The 23,861-nt window shown below is 44.2% G+C and overlaps 1 protein-coding gene across 6 annotated transcripts in view; it reads right to left on the bottom strand.

The window, feature by feature from the left end:
* Positions 1 to 11,240: 11,240 nt before the first annotated feature.
* The window catches only part of Gpatch2 (G-patch domain containing 2), a 145,425-nt gene continuing 132,804 nt past the window's right edge, over positions 11,241 to 23,861 (bottom strand). For 4 of the 6 annotated variants that reach the window (XM_085843676.1, XM_029478561.2, XM_021158322.3 and 1 more), the window contains 2 exons: positions 21,622 to 21,710; positions 12,046 to 14,902 (listed from right to left, as the gene is read on the bottom strand). In XM_085843676.1, the coding sequence (XP_085699802.1) occupies positions 14,682 to 14,902; positions 21,622 to 21,710 (310 nt within the window). In that variant the 3' untranslated portion in view covers positions 12,046 to 14,681. Of the gene's footprint in view, positions 12,005 to 12,045; positions 14,903 to 21,621; positions 21,711 to 23,861 lie in introns of those variants that run through there. The other 2 variants (XR_015048613.1, XR_015048614.1) reach the window with 2 other exon arrangements.

Below are 23,861 nucleotides of genomic sequence, written 5' to 3'. Positions count from 1 at the left end.
GCCAGAGCGTGTCATAAAAGGCAGACTCATTTTCTGACCATCTAGTCTTCTGACAACTAACGTAGTCCTGAGGTACCATCATCGCTCCATTCCTGAGGATGGGGCCACCGCAAGGTAACCATCTCTTGAAGGTCCTACTTCCTCATACTCTTTCACTGGTAATTAAATTTTAACCTGTGATTTGTGGGGGGAGGGCATTCAAAGCAATGCACCATGGCTATGAAAAACAAGCAGGTCTGGTGGAGCAGGGGTAGGTATTAGAATCTGTTGTTTTTCCTGTGTTGTTGTGGTAGCTTCATTATATTTTCAACTTGACACACGTAAGATTACCAGTGGAGTCTAACATATTGTCTATTCTGGGTTGGACTGTGGGCATGTTTCTGTAAAGGACTTTTTCACTGAGGTAGGAAGGCCCACGCTGAATGCATGCTGCCCCATTTTGTGGGCTGCGTCCTGGCTTGCGTAAATGTGGAGTGGGCTGAGCACACATGGTTATCTGTGCTTTCATGTCCCTCTGCTCTTGACTGTGGATGTAACTAGCTGTTTGGGGCTCTTGCCTTGACTTGTCTCAGTGATGGACTATAACCTGCGACTCAAATAGCCGCCCTTCCTCCAGGCCTGGAACTATGCTGCGCCTTAGAACCCAATCTTTAGCTTCCCTGGGCAGGTTGCACATACCTGAGGGCAGAAAATAAGGCAAGTTAAAGGACTCCTCTTGAAATATTCTAATACTGATAGGGATTACAAGGAAGCCCAGCTTCTGGATGCATCCTACCCATTACCAGAGCCCTAAGGCCTAGCAGTCAATGAACACGGCTGATCCGTATTCTATGAATTCAGCCCCTTGGCCTTAACAGAGATGTGTACCAAACTTCTGGAGCAGGCAGCCGATAGCAAATTTCTGTCCGACAGGATTTAGTGAGGCCTCAGTTGTCAGGCAGAGTTAGCACGGCTATACCTTAACAAATACCACAGCCCCAACGATTGCTGTTACATGGGAATTGTCCTACTTGGGGACAAACTTGAGACAATGGATCCTGCCATCACATGATTATCATCGGTGTTTTAAAGATATTGAAGGTGATTATCTGGCACGTCTCTGGATGGCTTCTGAGTTTTGAATTTCTTGACCCCCTCTGCTTCCATTGCAGACAAATGTGGCCATGCATCCTTCCTGACATCAGTTCTCTCCTTACAGATAAATCTTTTTGTACTCAGCTTTGGTTTTACTTCTGGTCCTATTATTACAGAGGGTTTTCTGGCCACCAGCTGCTCCTTTTCAACATTTATGAGGATTTGACCTTTTTTTTTTATTATTTTATTTCAGTGGTGGGGAGTCCAGAGTTCAGCTCTGGTAAGGGGTCCACCAGACTGTGTTTTGTGAGTGGATTATGCATGCGGCAGGCCCACACCTTGGCTCTGATTTCAGCTTTAGGGGGCCTCCTCTTGCCTTAGAGCCTGGAGAAAGTTACTTGTTCTCCCTACCTCCCAGAGCGGGAGAGACTACGGCTTTAGGCTAAATTGCCAAATCCTGTATTTGTGCACCAGCAGGCAATAAGTGAAGAAGCTTAAGCATTGAATTCCTACTGTCTGAAGCCTGCAGACCCTGCAATCAAACACGGAGACCATATTCCAAAACAATTGTGTCCCATGACGGTTTATTACGGAAGAGTCAGTCTCTCTAAAGATGCTGCCAATAAAACAGAGTGAAAAACTGGATCCCTTTATAATTTCTGTTCCACAAACCACAATTTTGTAGATGATAGCTGAGCTCTTATTCAGATTTCAAAAACCACTTTGTGTGCTTAGAGACCATTCATTCACACGGGGCCCTGGATGAAGGATTCCTCTGCAGGCAGCAAGCAGCATCAAGTAGAGACTGCTTGTCGCTGCTGGGCACATTCAGGCTCCCTGTGACCTTCGTGCCCAGCCCTGCTGACAGTCTGTGAAGGCTGTGTTAACCAAGAGGTCCACCCAGCAGCCAGGGCTAATGGGCTTCCTCCTGCCGTGTTGAAATTGGGATTTATCTTCCTGTAGAATCATTTTATGGACACCTCGGAGTCAAGCCTTTATTGAACTCAAAAGCAGGTTCGGCACTGGTAAACTGCAGATGCCAGACAACTTCGCTAAGAGACAGTGTGCCCAGGAGCCTGCGAGTTATATTGGTTTGTCACCTTTGCCAGATATTTTGTTTATGGATCACTGTGAACTTTCCTCTTAGTTAAGAAATGCAGCCAGGGGTAGGCTATGCAAGAGAACTTGTGTGTTTGCCTAAAATAAATTGAGGCATACAGCCCTTCTCACATGGGATTTGGAAACCAAGCCTCTGTTGGCTTACCCTAAAGCTTGAATGAGTTTTAAATATCCCTCTCAGTACAGAGTTTGGGTCTATGGAATCTCTTGTTGTTCTCACTAACTAATTTAGGCAGAGAGCTAAATTTCAATTATGGACTAGTTCTATAGGAATTATATAAAAGTGAATACACATATACACAGACTTTGGGGCTGAGGAGCTAGTGTCTACATTAGGAAATAAAATAGTCTATCTGTCTATCTATCTATCTATCTATCTATCTATCTATCTATCTATCACCTATCTATATATCTACCTATATATCTATCTGTCATCTATATATCATCTCCTATCACAGATAGAGAAGCAATTGAAAACTCCTGTCAAGGAAAGTGAAAATATTATTATCAGTCTTTTGGTAACTGCTTAGGAAGGTAATTTTATAAAACTATAAATCAAAAAGTAAAAATTATACTAGAGCTAGGGAGATGGCTCAGCCAGCTAAATGCCTGGTGTTTAAGCATGAGACACTGACTGTGGATTCCCAGCTTCCGTGTAAAGAGCCATTCATGGCAATGCTGGGGACTGGACATCCTAGAGCTCGTGGCAATGCTGGGGACTGGGCATTCTAGGGCTAGTGATCAGTCAGTCCAATCCACTGAGGGGCTCTGGGCTCAGTGAAGAGACTGTGTCAAGAAGTCAAGTGGAGCTGGGCAAAGGAAGACACCTGATACAGGCCTCTGGCATGCATGTGCACGTGTGCACTCATACATAAATGCATAGGAGAGAAAGAGGAAAGAGTTGCCTTAAAGGTGAGACTGATAGAAAGAGTTCATAGTTTACCAGACTCCGATTAGACACAGACTACTGGGATATCTTCTTGAGCTCAGTGGATATGGGCAGCGACAAGGACATGACAGAAAAGAACACAGACAAGGAGTCAGAAGTAAGAGTTCCTAGACAACCTCAGGGCATCACTGGACAGATCTGGGTGGTGGGGCACCTCTACAACAATCTCTCATTGTGACCCAGGGCCTATAGGAACTGTACATTTTTCCAAATCTTTTTAATGCTTTGAAAGTCCAGTGCGAGCAGATCTTGTATTCACAGGATGGTTTCTGGCAGTGCATCTGTTTCCATAAGATTGTTCTTTTTTTTTTTTTTTTTTTTTGGTGCCCATTGGCCAATGCTGGGACCAGTCTGCTCATGGACTGTTTTGAATATTATTGCTGAATTTATGTTCTAAAAAAGATTTTAAGTCTCTTATGGGCAGTGAGTACTGTATGAAACTCATACAGTACTCACAGTAGCCATATGGCGTGTGCTCCATAAATACCTAGCAAGTGGCATTTAATTAGAGGACAGGGAGAGGGCACATTCTGCATTGACAGAATATGACTGTAATTGATCTCGGTTTGTTCTGCAATGAGCCGTTTACCTAGCCTAACGACCTGCGAGATGCTTTATTTTCACAGATGCAAAAGTCTTATTAAAGAAGGGATCCAAAGCCGGGTATGGTGGTACACACTTGTAATTCCAGCACTCCGAGGGCCGAGGACTGAGGCAGGATAATCTCTCATTCTAGGGCAGCCTGGGCGCAGAGTTGAGACTGTCTCAACACCTCCACTCCCACCTTGGACCCAGGAAGAGCTACAGCTTGTCTTAACTATGCCTACAACGGGACACACCCATAAACATATCCTGGTCCTATCTATTGCAATGTTGATTGGGACATGGAGAAAAACAAGTGAATCCTGGGTAAGTTGGGATCTTTCTGCCCAGAGCCTGGCTGAGCTGTTGGCTCTGACCACTTCACTAATGCAGGCTGAGATTTTCTTTGATTGTATCAGTGCTGTCCATCAAAGAGATGACTTTCTGATTTCAGCCCCAATCCCAGCCTCCTCTGCTGTATTTGCGTTTAAACAAAATACAGTTTCCATGCTCTAGACAGGAACTTTGAAAGAAACCCCTTCCTAGAGTTCCTGTCTGCATTTCTCTTGGGGTTGTTGAGCTCACCTGTGTAGCCACTATGCAGAAAACGGCATTATTCATTCTGGGATCTTCTTAGTCCCCGCAGCCTTTCATCATGTCTTGTTCCAATTCTTCAAATTGTATATAGAGTGAAGGTCATGGCCCAGACCTTTAAAAAAGAGCCACCCTTTCTTCATTGTTCTGGGAAATCTGCTTGGGCTCCTGGCCAAGGCCATACTGCCCAGTTAGTGTTCTTCTGAGTCTGTGACCAAACGACCAGCATGTCATGAGGTGTGTATGTTAGGGGCTTCAGTCAGATGGTCGCTGTTTAGATCCTATCAATTTGAAATTTATTTTAACTGCACATGAGCTGAGATAGGATGCTTGTACAGTGTACTGTATTTTAAGGGGAATGTTAGACATAAGTTACAGGGTAGACTAGTATAAAAAAATTTAAAAAACTTTTGATATCATACTATAGGCAGATTTAGAATATTATTTTCCATAACAAGCTTTTCTTCTATTTAATTTGAATTGCTAATACGCTACCTGTAAACAATATAGCATCCTATATATTTAAGTATTACATCATCTGGACTCTGGTCATTTAAGAATGAGACTTTTTCTAATTGTATTTCATTAAGGAAGCATCATCTAGTCTTTATAAGCAGGCATGACCACTATGAGGTAGTGACACTGTGTCTGTGAGGTTCACTGGAAAACAGTGCACGAAGTCCCCAGCACAGAAGCATCACACACGGCAATTCTTTGTCCCGTCGAGCTACTTCTTTTGTAAATCTTGACTCTGGCACCCTAAGTCATTTGAGTTTCCCAAACTGGTGTGGGTTGGGTCAGATGTGAACTCAGGGCTCCCAACCCCTGGCTATTGCTTCTCTGTAATGTGATCTGCTCTTTGGCTGGCTGGCTTCAGTTGTTTGCTGCCCCCTTTTGAAGGAAGGAGGTGGAGCCTCCTAGTGACAGGTCGGAAGCAGGTGGAAAGGCAGGTGTATGAACTGGGAGCTGTTGGTAAGAGAATCAGATAGCAGCAGTCACTCTCCTCCTGCAGCAGCCAACCTAGGCTTACTTGCTTGACTATGATCAATGAGAAGTCACAAGACAGGCCAGGAAGACCGAAGGACATGGGTTCAAATCATTCTACTTTTCTTTTTTTAAACAACTTTGCTATGCTCCATTTTACTCTATAGAAACTATAAAACGGTTCAGTGAAAGAAATGCCACATATCATACATCCATTAACATATTTAAAAAGTACAATACTTTCTGATTATTTTCCAATTTTAGAGTCTTACTTAGAAATAATGGACCTATCCCTGTAGATAGGAATGGTCGGGTGAATATTTGAAAGAGTTAGGCTTGATTTAAAAAAAAATAAAATAAAAAGGAAATATGAGCCTGAGTCCTTTAACGTGCTCTTGTGCCACAAGATAGAACTTTATTAAAGCATTAGAAGGTATAACCGTGCCTTAAAACTATCCATTCTTAGCTGACTGAGCAATCAGGGGGAGTCCAGTAGGTCAAGTACAGCGGTACTTTTCAGTGCTTTATAATGCATTTAAACACTATCCAACATCCAGCAGAGAATTGGTATTATACGAATGTAACAGGAAGCCTGTCTTAATTTAGCCTATGCAAAAAAGGGACATTCATTATGAGATAAAGGGGTGCCTTATGGGACCAAGACTAAGTCTTCAAGAAAGAATTATAACCATGGTAGAATGCTCAGGAGCCTCATACTAACCTAGACAGCCTATTTTACCTTCTTGTCTGCTCACATAAAACTAAATATGGGGCAACTGACTGTTGTTATGACTTCAAATTTGTTTTATCTGAATCTACAATGGATATTTAATAAATGGTGGCCTAGCTACATCAGCTTTTATACCCCGCCCCAGTTAAGCATTTAATGATCTGTAAGTAAGCAGTTGAGAGGTGCTTTCTGAAGGGACTCTGCTCTTCCATGACAAATCTTGGTGTGATGCGAAGGACTCACCCTCTGGCTTCTGTGTTTACTCACAGGATGCTTAGGGGACACAGTAAGTGTCCTGTCAAATTTGTAAAGAGTGGGTCCTATGGGAGAGAGGCTATGCTTTCCACCGAAAAAGTCTTGCTTTCCCAATGATGGCGCGATGCTCTTCCTCCATGCTTTGAAGATTCTGTGGCCACATGGAACCTGCATCTGCTTCCGGTATTCTCTCCACTGCTGGCTCCTCCCTTTGACTCCTTTGTACACCCCTTTTCCTTCTCTCCTTCATAACGGCCCCTCTGCTCAAGACACCAGTCACACTAAGACTGGATGAAACCTCATGGCCTCAGTTCTTTAGCAGAAACAAAGGGTGGCAAAGCTACGACAGTTCTCAGGAAAAAGCTTAGGGCAGAGAAGATCCAGAATGTTCCACTAGAAGAGCCCACACCGGAAATGGCCAGACATTTGCTGCTACTACATTTGATTCTTCTAGGGGAGGCTCAATTGCACCCTTATTCTCAGATGCCTCAGTAAGAAGAGAGTTTGGAACTATCTGATTTTTAAGTGCTCTCCTGGTGATTCTTATACAGTGCATTCTGGTAGGCACGGTTCTAGAATATATTCTTTAAAAGATTGTGAAAAGACACACTTTCAGGCTGAGAAAAATAACAGAAACAGTAGGTGTTCTGAGTCCTGAGCTAAATGCATTCCCTTCCAGGTCTGACACAGGTCTCTGTGCTTCACACTCCAGGGTCTATGAGAATACAGCAGAGGTCAGGGGAGCCATGATGAGCCAGAGGCAAGGCAAACATGGCCGGAATCCCCACAAGAGCTGGAGATGCCCAGTAACAAGATTTTTCCTTGGCTACTGATGACTGAATGCTGCTTTTACTGTTCACATATTTTCAATTGAATGCATTTTCTAGAGATTTGTTTTTATTTATGTGTATGCATGTGTGTCTGTGTGTATGTATGTGCATGTATGTTGGGGTGCTACCAGAAGCCACAAGAGGGTGTCAGATGCTGGAACTATAGGCCTTTGAGAGCTGCCTGACGTGGGTGCTGGGAATCAAGCGTGGGTGCCCTACAAGAACAGTAAGCTCCAGCTCTGAATGTATTTTTAAAAACCTAATTTCATATTGAGTCACAGATGCTTAGTGCCAAAGGCATGTAGTCCTGTTACTATGAAATCAGAGAACTTACTAAACATGTCTGTTGGCTGGAAAGTAAAACAAACAACCAAAACTGGGTTAACACTTGTGTCTTCATCTCCTCCTTTCCTCGACCCTTTAGGCAAGAGCACACAAACACGAAGAGTTCCTCACTTGTTAAACAGAGAAAGAGGTACTACTGTGTGCAAGGACCTACTGCTAGATGTGCAGCTTCAGTCAGTCCTTGTAACCTTATAGGGTAGTTACTGTTATCCTGGAACTCAGCAAAGGACTTGAAGTAAGATTAGACCCCATCCACACAGCGCCAGGGACACACATTGAGGCCACCGGGAGGAACTGTATTGCCTGTGTCTTCTGCATCATGTCAGAACATACAGTAGTGGCCATGAGTGAACCTGTGTCACTCCTTGAGTAGCCCCAGTCCCAACTAAGCATGCAGTCTCCCCCAACAGTCCTTATTCTTAAGAAGAGTTTTTTTGTTTCATGGTTCAGAATGTAGACACCTTTTCATCACTGTATCACTTGAGCTGGGCAGCATGTTGCCATAGGCAGTGGAGAGAAACATTCCTGATTCTCTCGTTTCTCCATTAAAATAAGGTACATCTTAACAGTTATGGTGTCTGAAGTTCAATGAAGTATGGACCACACTAATTTAATATTTAACAATCTGGACATATGCCACAGTATGGACACTTTGTGGCAGAGACTTTCCATGTACATTAAATACCCATGTGCTCCTCTATTAGGAGTCTCTGTGATTCAGTGGGCCCAATTGATGGAGCAGAAGTGACCCGTGCCCCTCCTTGGTTATGGGAAGTGAGGGAGCCCCCTTCCTCTCTTCACTATACTGTGTTGGGACCCAGTAGGTATCTGTGTACGCTTAACTGACAAGTGTGGGAAAGCTCCCTTTGGGGTGTTCCTCTTAAGCAAGGGCTCCTTACATAGCTGACACTGTAAGTAGTGTCCCTGAGGTGCTGCCTTACCTTCATCCTCTGCCTCCTGACTCCCCCACAGTAGCACCCTTACTCAACCTTATAGGTCACAGTCCTGTGTGCTGACCGGCCTGGGCAGGGTGAGGAGCTACTTCAGGGGGAGGGACATAAAGAACAGTGTGGGATCTCTAGCTTGTGCGTGGATGAATACAATGAGTCCTTTCTCAAGATGGTTCTTCACTCAAGTCTCTGGCTTCCAGAGAAGCCCTTAGGACACCTGTCCCCAGAGCGAGATCCACTCCAAGAATTCTCATTCTTCTTAGAATGCAATGCTCAGGGCACTCCTGTGTTGTCAAGACCGTCTTGTCTGTGAAAATGCCTTATGGCACCTCCCTGAATAGAGGAACAAGTGAAGAGAAAGACTGTTTGTTTGATGTAGTCAGATTCTCTGGAATTTAATCCTATATCCTCTTCATGGCTGAGCTAGCCATTCAAAATTAAAATGAACCTTTCATCCATGTGTATCATAAATGGGCATTTATCGGGATTATATGATTTTGCAATCCATCTGAATATGTAACCAGGATTTGTTTTCTTTCCGTTTCACTATGTAATTACCATGCAACAATAACAAAAGTGACAAGTTTGAAGACCAGATAAAATGCTGCAAATTGGCCAGTAATGGTGATATTTCCTCATCTTCTGGAAAATCCATTTATTCTCTCTCAACAAATCAAGGCATTGTCAGCCCATACTCATCTTGTGGCCAGAGGGGCTCCACCAATTTCTGGATGCGAGCGAGTCCTGGAATGCAGATGAGGCGAGCTAACGAAGGCTCTCGGCGCAGGCAGCTGGGCTTTGGTTGCCTCAATTTCTAAATCATCCGTAATGGGGCCAAGACCTCCCAAGCACTAAAAAGAGCGAGCTGACATGCTGGACAAACTGTTAATTTTTTCCTGAAGAAGCTGCTGTATTGCACATCTGTCACTGCGGTGCAGACAATTACTCACTGAGTCGGGGAGGGAAAATCTGCTGCTTGTTTCTAGCTGGGTTGTTAAGGGGCCTCATGGAGAAACAATGGCCCGAGGAGAGTCAGAATGCACTGGCTTCCAGTGTGCTTGGCCATGCGTCCCTCAGTCTGGGGACTGTCCTGTGATTCATATCATGTGGCACAGGCCAAGATGTGCCTTCAAAGTAGGGAGGGCATTGGATCTGATAGGTGAAGGAAGATGTGAGTCACGGCAATCACAGTAACCCAGAGCTGCACACACTTCAGCAGAGTACTGTTAGGGGTGCTGTGTTTCCTGTTTTAGACTTCCCGCCTTTAACATGTGCCCCCAAGTGCTTCCCCCACACCTCAACACTTAGTATGAATAACATCCCTCTTCCGTGCACCACGGGCCATCCACACGCATTCTGTAATGCACTAGAGCCACCAGTGTGGAATGTCAGTGCACCACAGGCCACCCACACGGATTCTGTAATGCACTAGTGCCACCAGTGTGGAATGTCAGTGCACCACAGGCCACCCACCTGGATTCTGTAATGCACTAGTGCCACCAGTGTGGAATGTCAGAGCCCATTTGCCAGGCAGTCAGGAAAACCTGCTTCTCCTTTTCCCCTTTCCCTGAGTTCAGCTGTCCATTCCAACTGTGCGGTTCTGGCTTACGAGTAAGTTCACATCCATTAGGGACTTCAGAACTGCTTATTTCTGAAGAGCCTATCTTCAGTTAGTTTTATTTTTCATTCCAAATTTATTAAAGAGTGTTGCTTGAAGAAGAAATTAACATTTCTTGGACTTTTTTTTAATCTGGTTTTTATTGAGACGTTTCCTGTAGCTGAGGCTGGCTTCAAACTCACTTGTATCTGAGGCTGGCCTTGGACTCCTGATTTTTCTGCCTAGATTTCCCATGTGCTAAGAATACAGCCTTATATCACATCTGGCCACTAGAAAGTCTGCAGTAACATGCAAACAGACTGAAGATAACCAGGCTGTTTCTCCTGGGATCTCATTCTAATTACCTTCAGGCTGAAAGGCTCACTGCTAAAGTGTGGGATCTATTTGGAAAGACCAAACCAAGGCGAGGGTGCCAGCAACTACAGAAACACAAGACACCTTTCTGTGGTTGGCCACCTCAGTCCTCTAACTCGAAGGAGTAAACGGCCGAGGTAATGGGGATTCGGCAATGTGATGGCACTAATGTACAGAGAGGACTCTCGGTGGCAACAGTGGATCACGGTCCTGGCAGCTAAGCTAAGTCTCCTGACGGTGTCAGCTGTGTGAAGTAACGGGCCGTTGCAGAAGCAGCCTTCCTGGTCTCCCTGTTGGCTGAGTTTATATTACTGCAAGCCTGCTACACGGAGGAGTATTTAGTACCTGCTGGACTAAAAAACCTACTTAATGTAACAACTCTACTCCTTTGTGGAAGAAAATCCCGTTACCACAAAAGTGAAGTGTCTTTTCAGGCAAAGTAAACCAATAGTCTGATGGGTATTACAAAATATTTCAAGTGTCTGAGCAGGTCCGGAGAGGTGAGCCTTGCTGCATTGGTCACAAGATGGAGCTGGAGAGAGAACGGAAGGTCAGCCCATTCCAACTTCAGAGAAAACAAGAAGAGGCCCCAATCAGTTATGAGTAAATTTGTGAGTCGAATACATTGCTGAATTTTTAAAATTTTCATGAGACCCTGGAAATTCCCAGAGCTTAATGACAATTAACTGCAATATTAAATGTTAGCTGGATGTCACTACAGTGAGTCACACAGAGCTTCACGCAGGCTCTGTAAGCACTCTGCTACTGAAGAGAACACCTAGAGAATAGTTAAATGTTTTCACCCCAAGTTTTCATGACTCTGATGTTAGGAGAGAAGGCGTGGAGACGTGGCCTGGGGAGAGCACTTGTCTGGACAAGGCCTTACATTCAATCCCCACCACTGGCAAACAGGAGAACCAGGAAGAAGACAGAACAGAAGGTTGAGACAGAAACACACCAACAACGGCTTTAGAAATAATGTTCTCACTATGTTTTATTCTCTTACTTCTCTGTTGAACCAATACGTTTTCTACAAAAAAAAAAAAAAAATCAAATTATTCCTTGCTAACAACTTCATTTTACAGTACCAATGTAGATCATTTCTCTTTCTGAAAGACAAAATTCAAGTTAAAATGGTTTTAAAAGTACTTCAACGATTACTCGCTTACAAAACACTTGCTCCAAATGAAATTCATGGAATACCAATTGGAAATGTTAAACTTTTTTTTTTTTTTTTTTTTTTTGGTTAAACATGAATGAAGGGCAGAACCTCTCAATCCTGTCTATCCACCACAAACTAACACGGGCTGCAGTGCACCTGCGTGCACACATACTCAAACACGCACGTTTAACCTGCTGTCTCAACTCTGTCTGCTTAATCATTGCAGCCAGTCCCAAACTGCTGTGCTCAAACACGGTGCCCAATTTCCGGGTAAGGGGCACTTACTAATGTGGTTTCCATTGATATTTATTTTTGACACGCGTATCACCATATCCATATGCCGCCATCTCTCCTGAAACTCACTACACAGTCTAGGTTGGTCTTGGACTTACGGCAGTCCTGCCTCAATCTTCCAACTTCTGGGTGGGTGTTAGCATAGCTGGCCACTTTTAAAGTCACTAGATCATTTAAAAACAAAAAGAAATGAATTCAAGGGAAATCAGCCTTATACATTTTATTTAGGGAGGGAAGAAGGGAGGAAATGACTGCAGCCCACATCTGGTTGACATCAAAGACACACAATGTGGAGTCACACTGCTGACACAGCTATGCTCCTATTCTTTGGCTACCGTAGGGAGTGGATGGGAAGGGAAGAGACCCTAACTGACTGGCTTGCAGAACAACAGGGTGGATTCATGAGGAAGTAGAGGAAATCTCTTAAGACTATTTAAAGGTGTTAGGAATGATACAGTTAAAATCATGAACTCCACTGATGTGGGCACCATGAGCTGATTTGAACTGACAATGATTTATTAATCTCTATTAAATGTAAACCAGTGGGATTCATGTCCTGAGCAGACATCTGATTTACATGAAAGTTTCCTATTTTAATTGTGTTTACTTCTCAGCTATGGTCAGGTATGCCAGGGCGTCTCATCTTGCTGCTCTTTATAAGAACTTGAATGCTGAAGGGTACCTGTGGGCAGCTGGAGGTGGGCTGGGGCCTGTCGGTTCTCCTGTAAGAGCTGGTCATCCACTCTGAACAGATAAACACTAGTAGAATATGAACTGGCCCCAGTCACCTGTAAGGAGTTTTCTTGTGTAAAAGTATGACTGTGGTGTCACAGCAGCTCATGAGGACCTTGCTGCAGAAGCTGCAGCAGAGGGTTCACACTGTCTGGAGGGCAGTGATGGGAAGTGCTCAGAGAGAGCAGTTTTGGAACCCCAGTGTGCAGCACGTGGGCCACTCCTGTGCATCCTCTAGGGCAGGGTAAGGACACAGCAGCCGATTTCTCTGGAGACTGGAGCCAAGAGTTCCGTGGCCTCCCTGTTTCTCGCTGGCTTGAAATTGAGCCTATATTTAAAAGTCCCCTCCTAGGGCTTTACAAGACCATCAAGAAATAAAACTTGAAATAAAATAAAAGAAGAGCAAACAAGTTTGGAACAGACCCTTGAGTCCAGTACTCGATTAGTCTCTTTGATCTTCCCTCCTAGGTGAATATGGTAAGCATTTAGAAAGACAGCTATTAAAAATGGCAGTTTGCTAGTCAGGAGCTTGTTCTAGCAGCAATGCTTTCCCCAACACAAGTGTTCCGTGAGGCACAAATGGGGTCCACTTGTGTCCTGGCCAGCCCACTTCTTACCACGGCCACTTCTCAGGAAAGACAGCTCCTAGAAGAAATGCAGATGTTTGCCAGACTACAGAGTCTGCATTTTTTATAGAGGACCATACGTGGAAAGGTCTGTTAGCCTGCTGAAACCTTTTCTATTGCCTTAAATATTTTAATTTCTTTTTCAATTTACAAAATTGAAGTTCACACTGCTTTGTTCAAGCACACACTAGTATGGGTTCTCATAACCTTTTCTGAAGCAAAGGAGGCCATTCTAAGTAATAATAATTAGGGTTTTTAATGAACATTATAATAAATCAGTATTTCCTGAACACAGAACAACTTAGAATTTCTGACCTTATGGAAAGAATGACAGAATGGAATGGAAGGAACATAGTGTTTCCCTTAATTTGAAACTAAGTGTTTAGTATCAGAATGACTGGCCCCCTCTGTTCCTTCTGTTCTTGGTAAGTGGGTTAGGCCAGATATCTCAGTTTTGGGAAAAGCTATTTATATCTTCAAATGAACTGACTCAAGAGTTTAATAATTTACTTCAGTGACTAAACCTTGAGCAGGCCACTCTTCTTCGTCTTGGAGCTGATCCTTAAACCCCAGCCTTTGGGAAGAGGTAGACATATGGAGGGCAGGGTTTACAGTTCAGTCAGGATGAATTTAAAAATACATTTTCTTTTAGTGATGACTTTACGTCCTAAATGAGGTAAGGTGTATAAGCTCTGCACTGGAGTGATGCTGACAGTACTCTGATGATGACGATGACGACAAAGACGACAACGGCGTTAGCTCTTGCCAAACGTCCCACTGTGAATTTATGCTACACTGCTGAAAACAGTTAACGGGCATCGCAGTTACAAACCCTCATCAGAGCCAAAGCAAAGGGAAGTGAGCTCACTAAGCAAGCCTTCCCGGACATGCTTAGGACTCCCTGCACGTGGGAAAGGGAGCACGTGGGAGAGTGAGCACGTGGGAGAGGGAGCACGGGAGGGAGGGAGCACGTGAGGGAGGGAGCACGTGGGGGAGGGAGCACGTGAGGGAGGGAGCACGTGGGAGAGGGAGCACGTGGGGGAGGGGGCACGTGGGAGAGGGAGCACGTGGGGGAGGGAGCACGTGGGAGAGGGAGCACGTGGGAGAGGGAGCACGTGGGAGAGGGGAGGACCACACTACTTAGTGTCGGCATCATGAGAATGTGATCCTCAGACCCACTGGGTGTGCTCCACTGTGTCCGAGCATTGCGCACACGCACGGATGGAGCAAGGCAGCAGAAAGAACTGATGCCTAGGATCACAAAATAAATAAGAGACCAACTGTTCTTCATGTCTAGAAACTGCTGGAAACCGAGGAAACACGTGAAGGGCTAAGGTTCGTACTTGAGCACCGTGAGTTGGGACGCTATGCAGCCTGGAAGCTAGCTGGAGGCAACGTCAGAGGTCGGCTTCAAACCAGTACCCACTACGATCATGTTATAACAGTGGGGCACAGCAACAGAAACGGCAGGTCCTCTCTCTGCTCAGGCAGGTTTTCCTGATGTGGGGGCAGGGCTGGTGGGGGTGCTTTTTGGTAGAGGAAATCCAAGTCCTAACCCTTTCGGCCTCTGAACAGCTTGAACTGGCTCCGCGATCCCTCTGCCATCTCGCCCGAGGCCTGACCCGGGTGTCCATCCCATACTCTGAAGCATGCGGTTCCCGATGTTGCTCTCTAGGATCGGCTGGGCGTTCTCACCCACAATTCCTGAAATGAGAACATGAAAACCCAGCAGTAAAGACCTACCCAGGGCTGAGCAGCCTGAGCCCTGTTTCCTCACACAGGCATCCTACAGAATCTACTGCCTACCTCGCAAAGAAGGCTCAGCAAACCAGGAAGCACTCTATACTTGGGTGGGTTTTCATTGATGCGTGGGCTGTGGTAAAAATACAACTTATCCTGCAATATCTCACATTTGCCCCAGACCCTGAATGTAATGAAACTGAACCAAACAAACCCAAAACATAACTGACTGTACCCTGAATTCCTATGAATTTACAGTTATGCATGCACAACTTATCCATGTATGTGGGTGTGCGTGCCTCAGCGGTCTTCCTCTGGCATTCTCCATTTGACTTTGTGAGCCAGCATCTTTGACTTAGCCTGGAGCTCAGTGGCCGTGTAGGCCCCAGGCCAGCGAGACCCTGGACTCCTCTGTCTGTGCCCAGCACAGGAATTACAATCCACTCTGTAGCACTGAGCTTTAACATGGGTGCTAGAGGTCTGAAGTCAGGCCCTCACGCTTATCTCCCCAACCCAGAATACAGTCTTGACTCTCTTCTCCTTTATATTCAGCCTGCCACCTTCTCCTTACAGGTCTGTGTTTTCATGGCTTTAGAAGCAGCTAACACAGGAACAACACAGAAGAACACTGAAGAGCTCATGATGGTCCCTCCTGAGACCTGAAGGACAAAGGTCTCTCTTCACAGACCCACACAATGCCTGTGGTGGCCCAGCTCAGTACCTGGGTCTGGAGGTGTCTCTGTTCTGGAGTGTGGACAGAGGCTAAAATGGCCACTTAACCCTCTCAATGGTCACTCATCAGACAGCACTCCTTACCTCAGCTCTGAGCAGCCTTCCACATCCACTGAGGGTTTTCCTCCTTGACTGAGAATAGCGATAGCAACTTCCCTACCACCACAAGAAAGCTAGGACTCGGTGCTACTCTTCAGAGAGCCTCCTCAGAGCAACAGGAGAATCCCAAGCATGGACAGAGACAGTAACAAGTACCCAAGGGCTCCAGACATAGCACTCTCCTAGTGCTGGTGTGGGTGGGGTTGCACGGGTGCAATTTGTTACTGTTCTTTAAACTGTGCACATCCATTTGCACGTGTCCTTTGGCATATATTTCCTAGTGAATAAGAAATATCAGCTAGAGTCAAGGGTGAACTCATCTGGCACTCAGAGGAAGTGGAAGTGGGTTTATCTCCCTGCCTTGCAGAACTGGGCGAGGTGCTGCTCGAGCTCTACAAAGACTAACCCGCTCTTATTTACTACAGAGCTGTTGATGGGTCATGCATCCAACATTTCTTCAGGCCTTCAGCTCACCTCCTGTGACATTCACTCCACTGCACAGGGATTAGGTCATGACAATGAGCAGTGATTGTATGAAACACTGGCTCAGAGAATCAGAGCTCCAAGGGCTGAGGTTAGGGTTAGGGTTAGGGTTAGGGTGCTTCCAAGTGTTTGTAGGGCCCTGGGTTTGATGCCCATGACACTCAGAAACTGTCATGACCTGTAGCTTCAGTGGCAACAACTGATCCCCAAGACAGTTTCCTGGCTAAACGGACTTCCTGCTTGAATTGCTACACAAAGATTTGTCATTTATGAGACTGTGAGAAAGACAGGATAGACAAGATGAAAAGCAGACAAAAAATATAAAGAAAAACATCTGGCCAAAGTCTCTAAAAAAAATTTTCATTTCACAACAGTAACTGAGGTGGCCACCCTGAACCTGTGGGGGCTGCTGAGCAGATGTCAGGTGACAAACACTGTGTCAGTGTACATACTCAGCTCTGGCTTTTCAGTGAGTGCAACAGGTTAATTTAAGTTTGTAGGTAAGCTGAACTGAGGTCAGAGGTCTGATGTTTGCCTGACACATCATAGATGTAGGACATAGATCTGTGGGACAAAAACTTGCAGAAATTCAGCTTTAATTAAAAAAGAAAAGAAAGGAAAACCATGAGGCCAATTTAAAGCATCTCTGAAAATTGCTAGGTGATGGTCCCATTTAGTTCTGAGTGGCACCATGAAAACGATGTCTGCCTGACTTCAGATCACTGGTCCTGAAGCAGGAAGGCCTGCAGGGCTTGGTCTACTTCCAAAGTAGCCAAGAACTTGTTCTTTCTCAGTGTTTAGAATGGTGTCTGTACTAGCTGGCTTTGGGTGCCAATGTGACACAAGCTGGAGTTATCACAGAGAAAGGAACCTCCCTTGAGGAAATGCCTCCATGAGATGCAGCTGTACGGCATTTTCTCAGTTAGTGATCAAGAGGGGAGAGGCCCATTGTGGGTGGTGCCATCCCTGGGCAAGCTGAGCAAGCCAGGGGAAGCAATCCAGTAAGCAGCACCCTCCAGGGCCTCTGCATCAGCTCCTGCCTCCAGGTTCCTACCTGTGAGAGTTCCTACCTGACTTCTTTCAGTGATGAACAGCAATGTGGAAGTGTAAGCTGAATAAACCCTTTCCTCCCCAACTTGCTTCCTAGTCATGATGTTTGTGCAGGAATACAAAACCTGACTAAGACAGTATTAATTTTTTTAACTCCATAAAAAATAGTCAAATAAAGCAGTATCTTGTTCTTGGAAAACAACAACAACAACAACAAAGGACCCTGATTTCTAAATGTAGTGCATTCCCATAAAGAACAGTGGAAAAGACAAAAAGGAAGGCTTGGCCACTTTATCTGTCACAGAACAATTCTGCTCTCTGCTTGGGGCTGTGGCAAACATAGCCTGATTTAGTTCTTGCTCCTGATCCAGGTTCTAGCCTGTCTGCTGGGTCCCCTCAGACCTTCCATAGAAGGTCTTGGTGGAGGGATTCACTTGCATAATTGGCTCAAGAGACAACAATCTTGCATCGGTCTCTCCTAGCCACTAATCTAGCCAGCTGACTGCAAGCCTAATTGGCAGCTTGTTGAGTAGTTTGGCTCCTAAAGTGTTGTATTGATGTGGACTCAACAGACAGTGGAAGGGGAGGCAGAGAGTTCCCTCCATGTAACACAAGCTCCACCTGTCTCTGCCCCTACGCAGTAGGCAGTTATTAGTTTTCCCTTATTCCAATCCCTTGCTAGCCAGCCTGGGTCAGGGATATTATTATTAGCAATGTTAACATAACTGTGGGTAGTAATTATGTCCTCAGCATCTACTTTAGGGACAAGAGGTGAGAATCTGACAGGCATGGCTATTGTTTGTCAAATGCTTCAATTATTTGATCTGTAACATCACACATTTTTCATGTAAATAAAATCAATCTAATTGGGTGTTTAAATATATATATATATATATATATATATATATATATATATATATATATATATGTATGTATATATTCCCCTCAGTTTCTTTTTGTTTGACTGTATTTTGAGGCAGTGGGGACAGAACCCAGGGCCTTGAAAATCCTCAGCACCTACTGCTCACTGAGTGCACTACTCAGCCCTGCACTTACATTTTATACAATGGAAAGTATTTAAATTTACATGAAAATATAATGTAAAACTAGTTTCTTAAGTGATAAAACCATAAATGAAAGACACAGTAGTCTCTTATTGTGTTTGGAGGAGTGACTTTTTTGTAATGGAGGTTTAGATTATAACAAACTAAATAGCCCAGACATCAGTAGCTGCAAACAGCACTAAACTCAGTGCCAGAGAATGGAGGATACCCAATTTGTGGTTGATACCATATCTCAACAAAACTATTTAATATGCTTGCCATCAAATCCTTAATAAGCTCACCTGCTAAGGACAATGACACGTACGCAAGCGGACAGTGAGGCCCTGCAGAAGAGTGACCGTTTTCTCACTCTGCTGCTCACTGCTTTCCTGGATGGCTTTTCACAGACTGTAAACGCACCCTGCTGCAAGGCCCTTGCTTCTGAACTCCTCATGTATAACAGTGAATCTACAGCCTTTGCTGGAGACACACACTGGCTTTGGTATGTGACTTTGAAGGCGGCAGAACAAGCCATACATTAAAAAAGTCAATACCTAACCATATCAATATTCATTTGACATCGTCAATACTCAACACAAAGGGAAAGGAGCAGTAAATAAGCTAAGGCACTGAAATAAATTTGGTGTTCCTGTCACAATTAATAAATGTACACCCAACAGCACCACTGGCTGCTGTAGTCTTCTAGAGACTGGATTTTGCTCAGCACTCTAGCTTTGAGGACTGGAGGGTGGCCCCACTTTGACAGCAGGAGACTCAGAGCTGGGGTTTGATTTCTGAGGGGCTCCGAGTGTCAGAGACAGTACCCTGAATCATGACTATATTACACAACCGCAGTTTGCTGCGAGTCACAGCTGACACAGAGCCCGTGAGGGATGGCAAAGTTTCCAAGTGTATGTTTCCAGCGAGGCTTGGCTAAGTCCTTCTTACACCTGCCTTTTGTCTTCATAACAAATTACAGAGAAATCAGAGACGATTACAAGCAATATCCACCTGGCCATGTCTTCATTCTTCTTCCCTACTTCATATGAGCTTTTTTTTCTTCCTATTTTTTTCATTTTCCTTGTTTACATTCAGTGCTGACTAAAAGAAAGGAACACGAGAGTGTATCTCAGGGAAGCATGTCTTTTGGAAGGTCTGCAAGGACCTATGAACACAGCAAAACCATGTGTGTTGTACACATTTATGTGTGGGTGCGTATGCATGCAGCCCAGAGGAGAACATTAGGTGTTCCGCTTTCTACGCTCTATCATATTCCCATGAGACCCTGTCTCTCTGTGATCCTGGAGTGAGGCTGTGCTAAGCAAGCCCCGGGACTGATCCTGAGCCTCTGGTCTCTTCCCTCACAGCTCTGGAGTGACTGGCACTCCCGGCAGTGTCTAGCTTTATAGGTGACTGCTGGGTATGTGGACGCAGGTCCTCGGATCTCCACAGTACGTGCTGTCACCTACTGAGCCTGTCTTTAGCCCCAATCTTTCACGAGGAATTCTATAGGCCAGTATGACCTGGGAAATTTATAGATATAACAGATTGTATTCTGACTAACTCTATTCTAAAATTTGAAAACAGTGATTTTCATGGACAAGGTGATGCCCCAACCTAACCACATAATCCAAGTGTGTTTCTGTCATGGCCTTTCTGACTGTATCTAGAGAAGCCCCTTCACTCAGGCCGAATGTTGGATGCTGTTAGCTGAAATCAAGGACGTTCCCAGCTGCCTCCATTTCTTCCCCCTTTGAAAGGACTGCTGCTGCACACAGGTTTGAAAAATACATTTAAAATGAGTGACAGCATTCTGAATAACTAAAAAAACCAAAAACCAAACAAAACCAAAAACACACATTAAATAACTATGAACTTTTTTTCATAAGCTAAAATCTAGTAGTAAAATGAAAATCTCACATCTTAAAAGGCTCTCAACAGACTTGAAGTACCTCCTGTACTAAGTAAGAACTGTGACCCTTCCGTACACACTGTTCTTCCCAGGCCACATAGGAGCTGTGTGGCAGGGCGCTTCTGTTTTATCACTGTGGCCACACAGGGCCATTAGCAATGCCTCTAGGACTTTTCCATCTGTGGCTTCCCGCTGAGGTCAGAGGTCAAGGGACCACTCACTGGAAATGGGGCTGTTGAGGAATCCTGGCCTGGCCTTAGGAGAGACTAGAAGAACTTATCACACCTATTAGACCTTAAAACGTGTCTGCATTTCCTTATAGATAGATATTATATTTTACAAGGATTTCATGAACATTCTACATTTCTCCATAGTAATAGCTAGATATATCTTCTAAGTTTCAGACACATAATTGGGTTAAAGCCAATATGTACAAGAGAGGTCTCTCTTTTTTCATTCATTTTATCTTAGTGTATGTTAATTACACAAAATAATGGGCTTTGCTGTGACATCTTCACAATTGTATACAATGTATTTTGATGGGACCTGCTCTCCTATGCCTGTCTCTTTCCTCTGCCCCTCCTTCCTGGTGCTTCTTTCTTCTTTTGGGACATGATCCTTTTGATAATTAGATGGCCTTTGTGACAGATGGCCTCTTAGGCTTTGCCTCTGACCTTTTCCAGGGATACCCAGGCAATATTGCTTAATGAAAAAAGGACAAATATTTTCATAATATCCTGTAAGTTCACTCATATTTTATGGAGAAAACTCTAATCAGAACATGGGTGCTGAGCCCACATGTATAGTACCGAACTGCACCAACAGTACACATCATACCCAAATCCCAGCTTCTGTCTGGAAGGGGAGGCAGGTTATTTCAGAAAGGAAGAGATGGTGGGTAGGAGGTGGGAAGGTAGGAATAAGAGCCAAAGGAGGTCTTCATATATCCTCAGAATATGTACCCATGCAGGATGCTAAGGGCATTACCATAGAAAAGGCAGGCGTTAGCAGTCACATGGTGACTATCCTCTACCCACTCTCAGACCTAGTAATCACATAGGCTCAGGTAGTGAGTATCTGTCCACTCACCTGTTTATGCCCTGTTTCCCCTGCGAGTCTGAAAATTTCTTCAAGCTTTGGAGGTCTCTGTATCTTTGCCCACCCCACCCATCTGAGTGGGTGCCCAGTATGTGTCTCACTGATTAGCTATTTGCCAGGTTCCGTAGGCTATACATCCTACGGAAAGGCAAATGAGCTGCCTTACACTGTCTTGCAGCCATGCCTCTCATGGAGGAGAGTGATTCCGAATCGCCTGTTTTCTCTGTGGTGATTTATGTGGCCCACTCCAACCCGCTCTGTTTTACCTGCTGCAGTGGGTCCAGGCAATGGGGCAGCTTTCCTTCTCCTTTTGATGTCTCCTGTGCACAAGGATCCTAAATGCATGCTTGTCTGCCTACAAGTAATTATCAGAAGAAACAAGAACTATTAACAAAGGAGGGGAATGACACATAGACACACAGCTTGTATAATCTGAACCTAAATCAAAACATTCTCACCAAAGATGGAGCTGCATAGTAAAACCACCAATCTTGTTTATATCGAAACATAATTACGTTTGTTGACAAGCGTTCAGCAGCTAAATGCACCATCATAAATTGTTACTGGGATGAATAATATAAAAGGAATGCTTTTTAATTTTCAAAACTGGCAATCTTTCTGGCTCAACATAAAATCAAGCACTGTTGCTTCTGACAGGAAAATAGCGAAGATTAATTATCTAAAGAGATCACAATATTGTTGCTAGGTTATCAATTGGTGGCTAATGCGTTACTGTCAGGACGACATTTATTACAGGCAAAGCATGATCAATTTCTTTTAGGATATTATGCAGTGGTGAATTCTTTGAAAACATTTTAAATAGATGGAAGGAAACGATGATGCTGTCTTATAACTCAGACAATTAGAATGGTTTAATTATTTACTCGTCAGGAGAGAACACGTCGAATGCATAGATGCCTGGCTGCTGCTCTTAAGTAGCTTCCCACGATCCAGGTTACAGATGCATAAAACATGGTACACAGGAACTCAAGGCCAGCTTGGTTAATTTTGGAACCAGTTAGCCTGTTACAATTACCTAATTCTGCAAAAAGTTTTATAAAGAGTGTCTCAATTAGGACTTAAAAGGGTAAATGCAAAGAAAGAAAATCTTCAGACTTTACAAACCACAGAAGGGTTCTGCTCTCATTCCCAGGACCGTAGCGCTGGACGCAAGGTTGGGATAGGGACTGAAGATCACGGAACAGAATAATGTAAAGTGTTCACTTAAAGGACATGCGGGGTTCCGCTTACACAGAGGTGGCAACATGAGGTCTTAAAGAATCCAAACGGAAAATAGCCCGACATTTCAGAAGTGTACAGTGATATAAAGACAGTGGTATAGATTTATACTATACACATATTCATGTTGAAATATAATGAAAAACTTTGCTGAGCCAATGGTATACAGTTGAACAAATTATGCCAAACACGTGTGCAGCTACAATGAATGATACATAATACAGCAGGCAGGAACAGCACAAAGCCTGCAGTGTAGTCCAATAAGCAATAGGATCTATTAGTTTTCCTTTCCTACTTAATCCATTTTTACAGACTAAATTTCTATTTAAAAATTAGTGGGTTAACAGATAATTTTGCTTTGCTTTGCTCCCAAATGGTTATTGTCACACAAAACTATAACACATTTATTGAACTGGAGAGGGGAATATTGCTTCACGATCTCAAGATAAATAAATGATTATGATTATGGTTTTTAAACCATATAAACATTTAAATCATTGTAAGGAAACCACAGAGATCGTTAAGTTTTTGTACTAGATTATTTCAGCAAGCATTTATGAGTCTGCACTGTGAACTCAGCACATGCTTTTTATACAGGTGGAGAAAATGACAAGAGTAGAGAGGGAGAAATGGAGACACGAAGAAAGAGGGGCAGTCAGCGCTTACCACAAGAATAATTACAAAGCTAAACAGGAAGATGATGCCGAAAATCAACAAAGTAATTAGCAGTGGTGGTGGCAAGGGTAGCTCTATTAAATACTAGTAGAGATCACAAACACACACACTCACAAACACACACACACACACTCTGTAGGATTTCTTTCTTCAATGGAAAAGGTATACCTTTGGAGTCTCTTTAAGCCATTGAGTTTCAATTCCCCTGGGACACTCCTATGGGGACTCTCAAGTATAAAGAACAGAAGGAACAAGTAACAGCCCCTGTCTACAGCAAGGTGGAGCCAAGGTTTCGGGCCGAGCAGCTGGCCAGGCAGGCCAACTTCAAGCTCACTTGCAAACCGGGGCTCTTCCAACTGGCGCTTGTCTGGCTTTTCGTCCGCAATCCCATTAACAGCTGCCTTATCCCTGTTAATGAATTCAATAAATTCCAATACTTCTGTGTTTTATTCTCAGGACAGTTGTGAGCTTACCATTTTGTAAAAAAAATAAAAAATAAAATTCCTCCCCCTGACTGCCCTTATCACTTGTGTGAGCTTGTGTGCATAGGTGTGTGTCCATGTTAGAGGCCAGAAATCCAACTCAGGGAAAG

Source organism: Mus caroli, unplaced genomic scaffold (genome assembly GCF_978045245.1).
Source record: "Mus caroli unplaced genomic scaffold, Mus_caroli_1 scaffold_1, whole genome shotgun sequence".
Classification (NCBI taxonomy): domain Eukaryota; kingdom Metazoa; phylum Chordata; class Mammalia; order Rodentia; family Muridae; genus Mus; species Mus caroli.
Note: the sequence above shows the minus strand (reverse complement) of the source record. Positions and strands in the feature narration are given on the sequence as shown.